This window comes from Juglans regia, chromosome 11 (genome assembly GCF_001411555.2).
Source record: "Juglans regia cultivar Chandler chromosome 11, Walnut 2.0, whole genome shotgun sequence".
NCBI classification, from domain to species: Eukaryota; Viridiplantae; Streptophyta; class Magnoliopsida; order Fagales; family Juglandaceae; genus Juglans; species Juglans regia.
The window spans coordinates 35,869,222-35,884,533 of record NC_049911.1 but is presented as its reverse complement, the minus strand read 5'-3'; the positions used below and the strand labels follow the sequence as shown (position 1 = coordinate 35,884,533).

Genomic DNA, 15,312 nt, shown 5'->3' with positions numbered 1-15,312 from the left:
TCATCTCATCTCAATATCTAAACACCTTAAATATAAATATTTTTTAATTTTAAATTTTTTCATATAATCATTATAAAATTTTTAAACTTTTAAATAAAATATAAAAAAATTTAATTTTTTCAAATTTTAAAATAAAAATAATTTTAACAAATTATATTATAATAATATATTTTTTTCAATTCTTTAAATTCTGTAAAATATATTAATTCTAATATTTTACTATTATTTTAATATTATTTCAATTCCCAAATCTCGGTGGCCAAAATCCGCGTGGCACTGAATTTCGCTGAACTACACCAATCCACGCTACTCGCTCCCTCAACCTTAGCCCCCCATCCAATCCGCCATCGCCATTCGCCACGACCTTTCCCAAGTGCAGGGAGAGGAGACTAGCAATGATTCATTCTCACCCGTTCGTTAGAGATCGTATCCTAATGACGCCCTTAACTCTCTTCGACTTCAACCTCTCTCCCCTTTGCTCCGCCTCTTCTTCCTACTCTCGCTCCTCCCAATTCAAATTCAATTCCCCCTCTGTATTACAACGTTCCCTGCTCACAACTGTCGAATCCCGCGCCAGTACACCTAAAGCTTCCACTCGCATCGCCATTGCCACCAATAATAATGACTCCGGCCCCGGCAAGCCTTTTATGTTTTCCTTTACTTGATGAAAGTAAACTTTTTTTTTTTTTGTCCTAAACTGCGACATCTTGATTTTTTCCCTTTATTGCTAAATATTACAGCTCGAAATCGCTTTAGTGTTTCAAGTAGAAGGAGAGCGCTTGCATTTGTAGCAACACTACCGACTATTCTTCTTTGGACTGAACCATCGTTGGAGGGCCTTGTCGCTAAGGCGGATGGGTTAGTGGAACTTGGAATTCTCCACTTTCATTCTTTTATTTACGTGTTATTGGGATCTATCATACGTTCGAATTTATGAGTTTGTCGGGTGGAGAGAGTAGTTAAACTTAAATATCAATCCAAGTGTGAACAGTAACTCCTCAATAGTCTTAAATAGCTGCTCCAAAATATCATGCTTATATGAAAATATCAAGTTTGTCTCTAAATATCAAGCTTGTCTCCAAAATATCAAGTTTATCTCTTACAGTCATTTTTATTGTTTGTTTGTCTCCTGAATCTTCTCCTATAAAAAGAGATCATATTGTAAACGAAATAGTGTCTATGAGATATAGAAGAGGGCCATTTGTAGAGATAGAGATAATCTTGTTGGAGTTTGTATATTTTGTACAAACATTTTGAAATCTATTGTTTCCGTTATAGTGGACGTAGGCTAATTGCCGAACCACTTACATATTGTCTCTATCTTGTGTTTGGGTGTGATTTTGGATGGTTTTGGTACAATAATTGGTATCAGAGCTTTGGTTTTGTGCTACCCAAAAAATTCAAGTTGATCCAAATCAACTTTTGATTACACCAGGAGGTTCGTCTCGACAAGAGGAACACGTTGCCTCAAACGGCATTGAAAACGGACATCGGAGGAGCTCACATGCGCTCCTAGAAGGTCGGAAGGTGTGATTCACGCACCAACGATCGTCCAGAGGTTGAAGACGAGTGCAGAACACACGCCCACGCGCCCCCACTCGCACCATAGGTTGAAGACGCGTGAGCTACACGCTCTCACGTGCCCCACGCGATCCAAAGGAAGACGATGCGTGAGTTGCATGCGCCCACGCGCCCCCACGCGCTTCAGAGGAAGACGACGTGTGATATACATGCGCCCACGCTCCCCACTCTCACCGTGCTGTTCTTGTTCGATCTGGACCGTTCAAAATTTCATATATGTTTTGGGCTTGATCTAAGCCATTCGGAGTCCAATTTCGACGATCCAATAGTGCTTTCCATATATTTGAATCATTCTGGACTCATCCGTACGGTTGAAATTTTGAAATTCGTTTTCCAGAAGTAAGTAATTTTTTAGATGGAATCAGACGGAGAAATTGCAAGTGATAGGAGTTCTGGAAATGTTAGTAGCTCTGGGCGTAGATCCATGGTGTCAAATGCCAAATTTGAAGTTGAGAAATTCGATGGAACTAATAACTTTGGTATGTGGCAATGTGAAGTCATGGACGTTTTGATCCAACAAGAGTTGGATATTACGTTGGAAGAGAAATCGGAGGACATGACGGAGAGGGATTGGGACAAGCTTAATCGACAAGCTTGTGGTACAATCCGTTTGTGCCTTGCCAAAGATCAGAAGTATTTTGTCATGAGAGAGACAAAAGCAAGTGAACTTTGACGGAAATTGGAAGAGAAATACTTGACAAAAAGTATTGGGAGTCGCTTATACTTGAAGAAGAAGCTCTTCAGATTCCAATTTCGAGAAGGTATGTCTATGTCCGAACATTTCAATAGTTTCAATCAGATACTTGTTGATTTGCAAAACTTGGATGTAGAAATCCAAGATGAAGATAAGGCTTTACTTTTATTAAATTCCTTACCTGATACATATGAGCATTTGATTACCACACTTTTATATGGGAAGGAAAATATTAGTTTTAACGATGTATCTAATGTTTTGATAAATAATGAGTACTGCAGAAAAGATAAGGAGGTATAGCTAAATACATAAAATGAAGCCTTTATAGCAAAAGGGAGACCGAAGTCAAGGTATCCAGGAAAGAAGAAGGATTCTCAATCTAGAACACGGGCCACATCACGTGGTTCATCAGTCAGCAGAAGACTTGCTAAAGATGAATGTGCCTTTTGTCACAACAAAGGGCATTGGAAAAAGAATTGTCCCAAACTAAAGGGGCAACAAAAGAACCAACCATCCACAACCAATGTCGCCAACAGAGATGAAGATGCATGTCTTGCCTTAATTGGTTTATCATTTATTTGTCATTTTGATAAATGGATAATGGATTCTGAGTGTACCAATCACATGTGTCTCAATCGGGACTGGTTTACTGACTTCACAAAGAGTGATGGAGCAGTACTTATGTGCAACAATAATAATAATGCCTGTAAGACTTAGGGAATAGGTAGCATTCGGCTGAAGCTGCATGATGGAACCGTCAGGACATTGATAGAAGTTCGGTATGTTCCAGACTTGCGGAAGAATCTTATCTCACTTGGGACTTTGGATTCAAAGGGATTCAGAATCACCTTAGAAGATAGAATTCTCAATGTGGTAATGAGAATTCTGGTGACAATGAAGGGCTCAAGGCAAGGAAATCTGTACTTCTTGCAAGAAAGTACTGTTAGTGGAAGAGCTTCCATAGTTTGTGAGAAGCTAGATGAGACTGATGCTGACACCATCAGGCTTTAGCACATACGTTTGGGATACGCTGGAGAACAAGTTTTGCAAACACTTGTAAAGCAAGACTTACTTAAAGGTGCCAAAATTGGTAAATTGTATTTCTGTGAAAACTGTGTATTAGGGAAGCAGATGCGGATCAAGTTTGGAACTGTAGTCCATAGTACAGGGAATACTTGACTATGTACACTCTGATATTTGGGGACCTACCAAGAATGCATCTTTGGGAAGTAAACATTGGTTTGTAACCTTTGTTGATGATTATTTTCGTCGTGTATGGGTGTACACGATGAAGTGTTGAAGATCTTCCTTGATTGGAAGAAGATGATCGAGACTCAAACCGGCAGGAAGATCAAGCGGCTCAGATAAGATAATGTAGGTGAGTACACTCTACACCTCTTCATAAAAGTATGCCGGAAAGAGGGAATTTTTAGACACTTCACTGTACGAGGAACACCGTAATAAAACGGTGTGGCAGAACGGATGAATCGTACTTTGCTAGAGAAAGTACGGTGTATGTTACTGGATGCTGGATTCAGTAAACAATTTTAGGCTGAAGTTGCCTGCTACCTCATCAACCGATTACCCGCAGTTGCCAATGTTGGGAAGACACCCATTGAAATATAGAAATGTACACATGCTACTGATTATGACTCTTTACACATTTTTGGATGTCCAGCTTACTATCATGCTAAAGAAAGTAAGCTTGATCCTAGAGCTAAGAAAGCAAAATTCTTTGGCTTTAGTACTGGTGTAAAAGGGTATAGACTCTGGTGTATAGAGTAAAAAAAAGTAATAATCAGTAGAGATGTTACATTCAACGAGTCTGAGATGCTCAAGTCACATGAGCATAAAGACACCCATGAAGGCAACCATGATAGCAAAGCACATTGTGAGTAGTAGAAGGTGAAGTTTGTTATGCCAAAAGAATCAGGAGTCGCTAATGGAGAGCGTGGACAACTTGAGGTTGATAGTCCAGTCGAGATATCTCCAAGCCAACCTGAATCAATTGCAACAAACAGGCTGAGAAGATAGACACGTTTACCAACACGTTATGCAGACTTTGTGACGTATGCAATTCTAGCTGAAGGAAATCAAATCCCAACCACTTATAAAGAAACTATACAGTCTAATGAACAGACTGAATGGAAAAGTGCAATGAGCGAGAAGATGCAGTCTCTTCATAAGAACCAGACATGGGAGCTTGTGCAGGTTCCAAATAGAAAGAAGTCAATTGGTTGTAAGTGGGTTTTCAATCAGAAAGATGATCAAACTGCTAAATGTGGGGTGCGATTCAAAGCTAGATTGGTAGCTAAGGGCTACGCTCAGACAGAGGGAATTGACTATAGTGAGGTATTCTCTCATGTTGTTAAACATTCATCCATTCGAATATTGCTAGCTTTGGTTGCACAATATGATCTTGAGTTAGCCCAGCTTGACGTGAAGACGACTTTCTTACATGGTGATCTGGTGGAGGAGATTTATATGTCTCAACTGGAAGGTTTTAAAGAAGCTGGTAAAGAAAAACTGGTTTGCAATCTGAAGAAATCTCTCTATGGTTTGAAGCAGTCACTTCGGCAGTGGTTCAAATGTTTCGACCGCTTTATGATTGACTTGAAATACACTCGTTGCCGATATGATCACTGTGTGTATTTCAAACAACTTGCAGATGGATCTTTCATTTATTTGCTTTTATATGTAGATGACATGTTGATTGCATGTAAAAGCAATGTGGAGATAGATCGATTGAAAACTCAATTGAGTTAAGAATTTGAAATGAAAGATCTAGTAGAAGCACGAAGAATATTGAGGATGGAGATTAACAGAGATAGGGTGAAAAACACAGTTCACCTCACTCAGAAGCAGTATCTGGAGATAGTACTACAACGTTTCAACATGAACTCGAAGACGAAACCTGTAAGTACTCCAATGGCCCCATATTTCAAACTTAGTGAATTGCAGTCTCTTAAAAGTGACGAAGAGCGGGACTATATGGAAAATGTCACGTATGCAAGTGTTGTAGGAAGCTTAATGTATGTCATGGTGTGTACCCGACCTGATATCTCCCAGGCCGTCAGCTTAGTCGGCCGATATATGCACAATCCTGGAAAGACACATTGGCATGCGGCTAAATGGATTCTACGGTACATTCTAGGGATCGTAGATCTTGGTTTAAAGTTGGAGAAGAGTGAAGATAGTCTAGTAACTGGATTTGTTGACTCAGACTATGCTAGTGATCTTGACAAAAGACGATCGACAACTGGATATGTGTTCACTATGGCTGGAGGACTAGTTAGTTGGCAATCTATTGCGGTCTACAATTGCACTATCCTCAACAGAGGCTGAATACATGGCTGTGACAGAAGCCGTGAAAGAAGCCATTTGGTTACAGAGATTAGTAACAGATTTGAGCTTTAAACAGCAAGAGGTTACCGTTTATTGTGACAGTCAGAGTGCAATTCATTTGGCCAAGAATTAAGTGTATCATTCTCGAACAAAGCATATAGATGTCCGCTTTCACTTCATACGTGAGATATTAGATGAAGAGGACATTCTACTTCAGAAGATTGGCATTGAAGACAATCCAGCAGATATGTTGACGAAAGTCGTCACAGGGATCAAATTTCAACACTATTGGGAATTGATCAATATCTCACACTGCTGAGTATCTTCGGGTGCGTTGGTGCCTTAGGGCACATTTGATAGCGGAAATCTCTCATGGCAGATATAACGAGTATTTCAAATAAGGAGTGAAATCATTTGGAGGAAGCAATAGTTTGCAGTAGCTTATATGGCACACATGGGTGGAGGGGGTGATTGTTAAATATCAACCCAAGTGTGAACAGTAGCTTTTCAACAGTCTTAGATAGCTGCTCCAAAAAATCAGGCTTGTCTGGAAATATCAAGCTTGTCTCCAAAATATCAAGTTTGTCTCTTACAGCCACTTTTATTGTTTGTTTGTCTCCTGAAACTTCTCCTATAAAAAGAGATCATATTGTAAACAAAATAGTGTCTGTGGGATATAGAAGAGGGCAATTTGTAGAGATAGAGATAATCTTGTTGGAGTTTGTATATTTTGTACAAACATTTTGAAATCTACTGTTTCCGCTACAGTGGACGTATGCAAATTACCGAACCATTTACATATTGTCTCTATCTTGTGTTTGGGTGTGATTTTGGGTGGTTTTGGTACAACAAAACTGCCTAATAATATGTTATAGAATCGTGTAAGTATGTTTCTCTCTGACGAGATTCTGTTTTCGTTTTTGTTTTTCTCGATGCTCTCCATATTCATTGAAGCCTGGCTACAAGTGAATATCTGCTCATGAAGGAAGAGGTGAGGAAGGTTTTGTCTAAGGGAAATGCCGCTGGTGTACTTCGTCTGGTTTTTCATGACGCGGGAACCTTTGATATGGATGACAATTCAGGTATTAATTTCGAGAAAATGATCTTGGTAAATTGCCTTCTAGAGTGATAATATAACTTACTAGGAGAATACCTTATGCTTCTTTCTGTTTTTTTAGTGTAAATTTTACCTATCTGATTGTCTTCAAATAAATTATGAGTCAGAATTGTAATTAGTCACCGGATATATATCCTGACGGGTAGGAATCATGTTATAACTGCCGTGAGATGGCAGCAAAGAGAACTTTCCTGGGTAAATTGGTTTTCAATTATGGGGAAAAGAATTAGATGCTTTAATGGTTCAAAGTAGGCTTCTGGAAAAGATTGAATCTGAATGCCTGAGTTTCCTTATTTTATTTCCGGCAAGGGAAATCAGGGCTGTTTGGTGTGTTTAATGGAGGCTGAAGTCGGTTTGTGAACGGTCTAAAGAATGGGCTATGGTTTTTATTTTCATTAATCTGTCAACAATGAGCGACTCGTGATACTAATGCATATGTCCAAAACGTATCTGTGGTGCCTTTAATTTTGATATCAAGAATGTGGTATTCATGATAGGTACCTGGCTAAACCCATACGCTATTAACTGAAGAAATATTTCCAAATACTACGTGCCATCTATAGCAGAGCTTTCAGCTTTTTATATTCAAAATTCATCTCTTTCACCTTAATGTTCATGTTCATAACTGGAACATGCTGCAAATACCAGTGAGTGTTTGAATTCAGTTGGATTGATAACAGAAAAGACCTCTGAGTGACTAATTTCTAGAATGTGTAAGGCTCTGTTGAGTTGAGTTAAATTCTGCTCCGTTAGCTGATACCGATATAAAAGACAATTACTGATTTTATTATTTATGTAGTCTTATCTACATTTACCATGTATTCTTATTATAACTGCAGGTGGCATGAATGGTTCCATTGTGTATGAACTTGATAGACCAGAAAATGTGGGTCTTAAAAATCCTGTGAAGGCATGCTCTCTCTCTCTCTCTCACACACACACACACACACTCACTCACACATGCCTTTTACTATCTTTCGCAACTTTTTTACTTATAAGCAGTCATATATTGCACACATGTATGTATCTATACACGTCCTCGTTTTCATTTTCCATGTGAAATTGATTTCTCTTGAGTTTCTTGAATGCAAACATAAATCCTCGGATAACTCAGATGGTTTCTGACCAACTAACACCCAGCATATGAATATTCTTTAGATTCTAGATAAAGCAAAGACTGAAGTGGATGCGATACGTCCAGGTTGTTGTCGGAGATGCTACTACTTAGAGGTTTCATTATTAACAGAATATTGTGGTGCCTGCTAACATGTTTTGGATTTTTCAATTATTAGCATCATGGGCGGACATGATTGCTGTGGCAGGAGCTGAAGCAGTTTCGGTATGTGGAGGTCCAACAATTCCAGTACCATTAGGCAGACTAGATTCAATGTAAGAGGCTAACTTTTTCACCTTAATATATATGACATAGCAGAAAGCCGAAATCAAGTCCACTCAATATCTCAAGATGCTTCAGGAAATTACTCAGGCTCCTTTTTTAAATGAGTATTTGAGTTTTTTAACACTTATGACTACTTTTTATATTGAAGAATCATAAAATTTAATTTTTCAGCATTTGTTAAATTCGGCAGTATCTGTTTATGGACGAATTGCCCATAATTTTACTTGTTACTTGTTCTTACTAGGCAGCCTGATCCAGAAGGGAAACTTCCTCAAGAATCTCTGGATGCTCCTAGTTTGAGGCAGTGCTTTCAAAGAAAAGGCTTAACGTAAGTTTATATATAGGCCTAACTTCATTGATGTCCTAGTTGGAGCAACCTGACTATTGATTTTTTGTGCAGAACACAAGATCTTGTTGCTCTGTCTGGAGCCCATACTGTTGGAAGTAAAGGTTTTGGAAATCCAACTGTTTTTGACAATTCATACTTTAAAATTCTTCTTCAGAAGCCATGGAAGTCTTCAGGTAGATAACTGCGATAATATTCGTTTTGTTCTAATAACCATTGCTTTTCCTCTTGGCCTGAGATATTTGTGTACTAATTCTTTCTTTTGTTTTTTTAAACCTTGACATATGCTTCATTATTAGCCTTAAGCTGCTGGCTAGCATCCAGCCTTTGGAAATGATTTAGATTACTGCATGTTACATTAGGTATGAGTGAAAGAGAGGAGCCAGATGGGGGTTGTTTTATTCGCTATTTTGTCTTTAACAATCTGTATACATGCAGAACCTCAATGTCAGCAATTTTCTTGTCATCATTTTCTCTAATTATTCATCTATTGATTCTGTTCTTTTGCATCTAGGTTCCATGATTGGGCTTCCTTCGGATCGTGCACTTGCTGACGATGATGAGTGCTTAAGGTTCTGTCTTTCAAAAACCTTTTGAGCTTCCCTTGTGACCCGCACTGTTTCACAGTTTCCCTATTTTGCTGAGCACTCAAGAGCTATAGTAGGATATGTGCTTGTTCCACAAAATGTTATAAATATGGTCAGGTGGCATGAAATATAAAATAGATGCATGCTGACAACTAGGTATGGTGCAAAACGATAGCAAACAATGCAAGTAATCTATGAACTGTAGATAGCCATGCATATGTTTTTTATAATTAAAAAGTACTTCCACCTCACTTTGGTTTGAAATCCTAGGTTGTCGAAATTGGTTGGACAATTTTAATATGTTTTTTTTTCTTTGTGCAATATCTTCTTCTTTATTTTTTTGGTACTTAACTGAAGGGAAACATCTTTAAATCCGCAGATGGATCACAAAGTATGCTGAAAGTGAGAATATGTTCTTTGAAGATTTTAAAAACGCTTATATCAAACTGGTGAATTCTGGTGCAAAGTGGAAGAATTCGTGATATTGTTGTCTTTTTAATCAGATTACAGGCGTATTTACAGAAATTGTGTTCAGGGAGGGAACAGGTACTTCAATGTGGTTAAAAGTGGTGATGTGGCAGGAGGGTGTTGTAATTTTTGAAGGAATTAAATTCAATTTTGGATGCTCTGTTTTTTGTTGTTTTATGTATATTACATAAAATAAAATCAAACTATCTCATCTCATCTCATATCATCTAACTATTATAATTTTTTCAAATTTTAATATAAAATATAATAAATAATTCAATTTTTTTAAATTTTAAAATAAAAATTATATTATAATAATATTTTATTTAATTTTTAATAAAATATCTCATTTTATCTAAACTGTTTAACAAAATATTATGACCAAATGATGACTTAGCAGACGAGGTAGTTGTTGGATCACGTGCTAGGTTTTGCTGTTCTTAAAAATTACATTTGTCTTGAACTAATTGGCACATGATGCACACAAAACAGGGAGAACTATAATAATTGGCTCTTGTTGTCCCGTTGTGTCGAAGGTGAGCGGGACCAATCCTACACGACAGGGTAATATCGTAAAACTACATTTTTAGAAAAATAAAAAATAAAAAGTGGCTAATGATTGTAAAGCCAGGTAAATGTGTATATTTCAACAGAAAGCATGGTCATTTTTCTCCACCATAATAGATTATATTTCTTTGCCAAATGAACGATATATATGATAATTATTTTGGAGATTTTATATGATTAAGGCTCGTTTAGTTATATAGATAAAATGAGATGAAATAAAAATTAAATAAAATATTATTAAAATATAATTTTTATTTTAGAATTTGAAAAAGTTAATTTATTAGTTGTACTTTGAGTGAGAGTTTGATAAAGTTGTAATGATTAGATGAGATGATTTTTGTAGCCAAAAAAGGCCTAACTTTTCTGTTTGGATTGGGAAGTGATCTTAATTCATCCCATCTTATCATTACAAATTTATCAAATTTCCACACAAAACCTAATAAACAATTCAATTTTTTCAAATCTCAAAACAATAATAATATTAAAAAAATATTTTATTCAACTCATCTAAAAACTATCAAATCTCATCTCTCAATCCAAACGGGCCACTTATAAAGATGATGATTATTTTTTAAATAGGATATAAAATTATAAAATTGTAGTTTTATGGTTTACCTTTTTTCCAAACATAATTTCAAAGAGAGTTGTTATCTTCTATCATAAATTTTATTATTTCTAATTATTGGTATGACAGTTATACTTATTATCTACATGGACAGTTATATTAAAAATAGAAAAATATCGTTTATCACTTTCTAAACTTCATATCTTAAATTAAATTCTGAACAATATAAATTAATTTGCATTCTTAGAACACAGCCTTTGTTAGATTAGGGCATTAAATTGGACAGATGAGTCCCTTTTACGATCGAACACAAAAGGCCGTACTGATCCATCGAAAGGTTGCAATATTCACTCCAATGGATAAGGATTCTCACTCATCAACAATTAATTAATTAATTAGCACAGATTAATTGAGGAGATCAAAGGTGCATGATTTAAGAAGTTGTCCAATCACAAGAAAAATAAAGGATAAAAAAAAAGGTTCAAGCCAAGGATCATTTTAAGTATCTTAGCCACATCAACCCATGCAAATTGATTTAAAATTAGTACTGTCGTAAGCTTTCGTTTCTTTTTAAGTTGCTATGATCTGTATCCTGGAATCGAAAACAACATGAAGAAAAATCCTCTGGGAAAAAGTAGGAATTGATGGCAACGGATCGATGCAAAATACTGAAAAGTATCCATCATCTTTCAATTTCAACTACTCCTATCCGATCCAGACCAGGAACCCAATATCCATCGAATAAATGCATGCCCACAAGATTCTGAAGCACAAGATGAGAGTTCATTTTATTGGTGGCTTTTCAGCCATTTTTGGCTCTGGTTCACACCTTCATCTGATTATGAAATGAAAGTTCATTAGAGCTAATCCTTGAGCTACCATACAGAAATGAATGAAAAGTACTCGAGAGCATTAAATTAAGGAGGACCCTCCAATACGATAAGGAATATCGATCAGTAGAAAACAACGAGTATACGTCCAAATATGCCTATACGACGTGGGTCATGAAGCCTAAAAAAGCTCAACTTCAATGTCTTAACCTTTGGCTTTGATCCAACTTAATTAATTCTGAACCAACCACAAAAAGAGTACTAAAAGATCACAAAATAAAAGAAAATTTTTCATAGTTATTCTAGTTTTAGGAACAGTTGATCATCACCATTTCGCACATGAGAATCCTGCATGCATGGGAACAGCAAATATAATTTCTTTCACAAATAGATTAAATTTTCCTGGTATCATCTCCTTTTGTAGCCAAAATTATATATATATATATATATATATGTAGACATTGATCTCCATCCTTGTCTATCAATATTTAACAGTACATAACACAAGCCAACGATTCCTTATCCTTCCACTTTTTCTTTTTGGAATTAGATCTGTTAATTTCTCTCTGACGTTAATATATTAATGGGTAGGTATGTACCTTCAGCCAATGCTTCTACATGCATATGAATGAGGGTTGATATAATATATATTATGGGTAATAATATTCCTCTATTATTAAAAAAAAAAAAACATAATTTTATGTATCGGCTCACATGCAAGGAAGTTTATTTATAGTATTTAAATTGCAAATAATTTTATTTTATGTTAATTGCTTAGATGATCACTCAGACATTATGGAGATCTAGCGTGAGCTTAGGTACTAAAGACAAGATGCAGGAGAAGAGGATGTCATGGGCAGGCTACCCCAGCAAATTAGCACCTCATGAGGAGATGATCAAGTACTACTACTACTTTTGCAGCCTATCGAGTGAATTCTTCAAAAGTTGGCAAAAGATTTATTTGTTTTCACGTTTAACTCCTCTCATTTTATCATTATAATTTTTTTTTAATTCTCATACAAAATAAAATAAATAATTCAACTTTTTTCAATCTCAAAATAAAAATAATATTAAAAAAATATATTCTAATAATATATTTTTTAATTTTTAATTTTAATCTCAATTTATCTAATTTCATCTGCAAAAATGCAAAAATAAATGAAGTTAATTTCTTCTAAGTTTTTGAGAGCGACTAATACTATTGTCTGGCTGGCCAGGAAAATATTTCCAACCCCCCGCGGGTCTCTTTCATTCGTATAATAACAAAAGATCAGAATTATTCTCTCGTCTAAGCTGCTGTCATTAGGATTAAAAAAAAAATTAAAAAGTGCTATATTTATAAATTTAAAAAAAAACCCAGAAAAGTACTAATTCAATGAATAAGTCCATACATGTAATTAATAAAAACCATACCTACTTTTTAACATCAAACTTATTTCTCTAATCATAAAATTTAACGAAGGATTAACTGGAAAAAAAAAACGTAGCATTGACGAGACAGACCCCAAACAAGAATGCATGCCCTATGATTTAGTGGCCCCCGACCTCCAAACATGCCACGTGTTGGAAGCCAATCGGATCGAGAACGACCCACTTCGCACCGGCAAATGCTAGGAAATGTTGCGGAGCCCAACCGAGGGGAACGTGGATTTGTCAGCCCCATGCATGCACCTTTGCTTTCCCTATGCCTCCTCTAGGGGTGATACCTACATGGGCAGGATGGGATATCCTCCTCCGCACCCCGCCTCGCATTATGCAGGATTGGGAGAAATTTTTTTAAATTAAAATTATAATATAATTTAAATAATAAATTAAAATTTATAAATATAAAAAAAATTTAAACTCATTAGAATTAGATTTTGGATTGTCTTAGTCGTAGTAAGTCTGACATTGCTTAAGGATGACTATTGTATTGCCTTGACTTCCTATATAAAGGTTGGCCTAGGAGGCCAAGGCAATCCAATGACTTGAATACAATTTTAAGTCTTTAACAAATTGTATATATCTATATATAATATATTTATTTATATATATATATAAAAAAATTTATATATGTGGAGCGGGACGGAGCCCCGCTGCCCACCCCTAGCCTCCTCATACTTGATCGTTATGCTTTCCGGGATCAAGTGACCTAGCTAGCTACTGGAATATCATGAAATAAATAAATAAATGCATATGCTTAGAATTTCTAGTCTAAAAAAAAAAATTAAAGCTACGTAAAGAAAAACAAATAATGACATTTATTTAACAAGGCATATATGCAGATTTCTTAATTATGGTTATTTTTCTTCATCAGCCTTTACATTTTTTAAATTGTCATGATTATAAATGATTTGTGCAGGACTAACGCCAGTCATATATAACTATTGCTCAGTAATATTTATCAAAAACCGTATTAATTATTATTTTTATTGAGGGAAAAAATTAGTTGATTGGCATATTCTTGTGAAAATCTGTGTAAAATTGTATTATAACAAGTGTGAAGTGTGTCGAAGTGAAAAATGAAGGGCCAACTCAAGTCAGAGAGTTCGCTTGACATGGCTCGACATTTCGCTTGAGCGAACTTTAAGTCAGAGAGTTCGCTTGACTCGGCTCGACACTTCGCTCGAGCGAACTTCAAGTTAGAGAATTCGCTCGACATGGTTCAACACGTCGCTCGAACTACATTCAAGTCAGAGAGTTCGCTCAACATGGTTCAACATTTCGCTCAAGCTACATTCAAGTCAGAGAGTTCGCTTGACCCGGCTCGACACTTCGCTCGAGTGAAATTAAGTTCGCTTGACACTTCGCTAGAGTCAATGTTCTAGAAACCTAATTCTCTTAAGTTTGAGCGCCTCTTTCCTTGTTTGTATAAAATGAAACCTTTTGGTCTTTCTTTGGGGTGGAGAAATCAGAGCAAAAACGTAACCTCTTTCCAAGAGCACTTGAGAGAGCTTTCTCCTCACATTCAAAATTGAATATCTCTTGAAAATTATACCGCCACCATATCACACTCAAGATAAAACACCTTTAAGTCCATTGGAATGGACGTGTTCATTGGCCGAAAGGTTTCCGGAGCTGCCATTGCTGCAGAGATCGAGAGGTTCTCGTGGGATGCTATAGAAATGTCGGAATTCTGATACTACATGCGTGTTGAGATCGAGTGGGTCACTCGTGGTGTTGCAAACCAAGTTTAGGAACTACAAAGGTTTTGTGAGTGTCTCTATATTGGTTGTAACAAACTTTTTCTATAGTGGATTTTAGGTAGTGCCTTACACCCAGAGTGGTCTTAGAATTTGAAGACGTTCTTCAAATGAGTTTCTACTTCGTGACCAAATCTCTGTCTTGATTATTTGTATGATTTGTTTTATCTTTTGATTGCTTACTTATCAATATTTTTTATTAGACCAGAAAAATCAAACTGCACCTATTCACTCTCTCTAAGTGTTGTATTGAATAAAACCACTACTTTTTCAATTTTGTTAACCAATTGGCTTTAGAAGCATTAATAATTACATCTTGTACGCAGTAAGTACTGTTATATATATATATAGCAAGCTGGTTGCTTACGTTCTCTTGAGCAAAGCAATTCGTATGGTTAGACTGGTCAAAACTGTCCGACATGATTTAGTTGGAAGTAAATTTTTTTCGAAGAAACATGATATAAGAGAAACACAACCACGGTAGGGGGCTTATAAATTTAGGATGACGTTACATGCATGAGTACTGACGTTAATGCCAATTATCAGGGAAAAGAAAAAGGAAGAAAAAGAAAAAAACATATAAATATATATATATATATATATATATATATATATACACATATATTGGGGG

The 15,312-nt window shown here is 36.0% G+C and overlaps 1 protein-coding gene across 1 annotated transcript; it reads left to right on the top strand.

Annotated features, from left to right (window-relative positions):
- Positions 1-275: 275 nt before the first annotated feature.
- LOC108992224 (putative L-ascorbate peroxidase 6) lies at positions 276-9,743 on the top strand. The gene is made up of 10 exons (XM_018966711.2): positions 276-636; positions 741-858; positions 6,575-6,702; positions 7,577-7,647; positions 7,896-7,938; positions 8,030-8,126; positions 8,381-8,464; positions 8,537-8,658; positions 8,997-9,054; positions 9,449-9,743. Exons 1-10 carry the CDS (start codon positions 396-398, stop codon positions 9,549-9,551), a joined length of 1,065 nt encoding a protein of 354 aa, XP_018822256.1. The 5' UTR covers positions 276-395; the 3' UTR covers positions 9,552-9,743.
- The last annotated feature ends 5,569 nt before the right edge of the window (positions 9,744-15,312 follow it).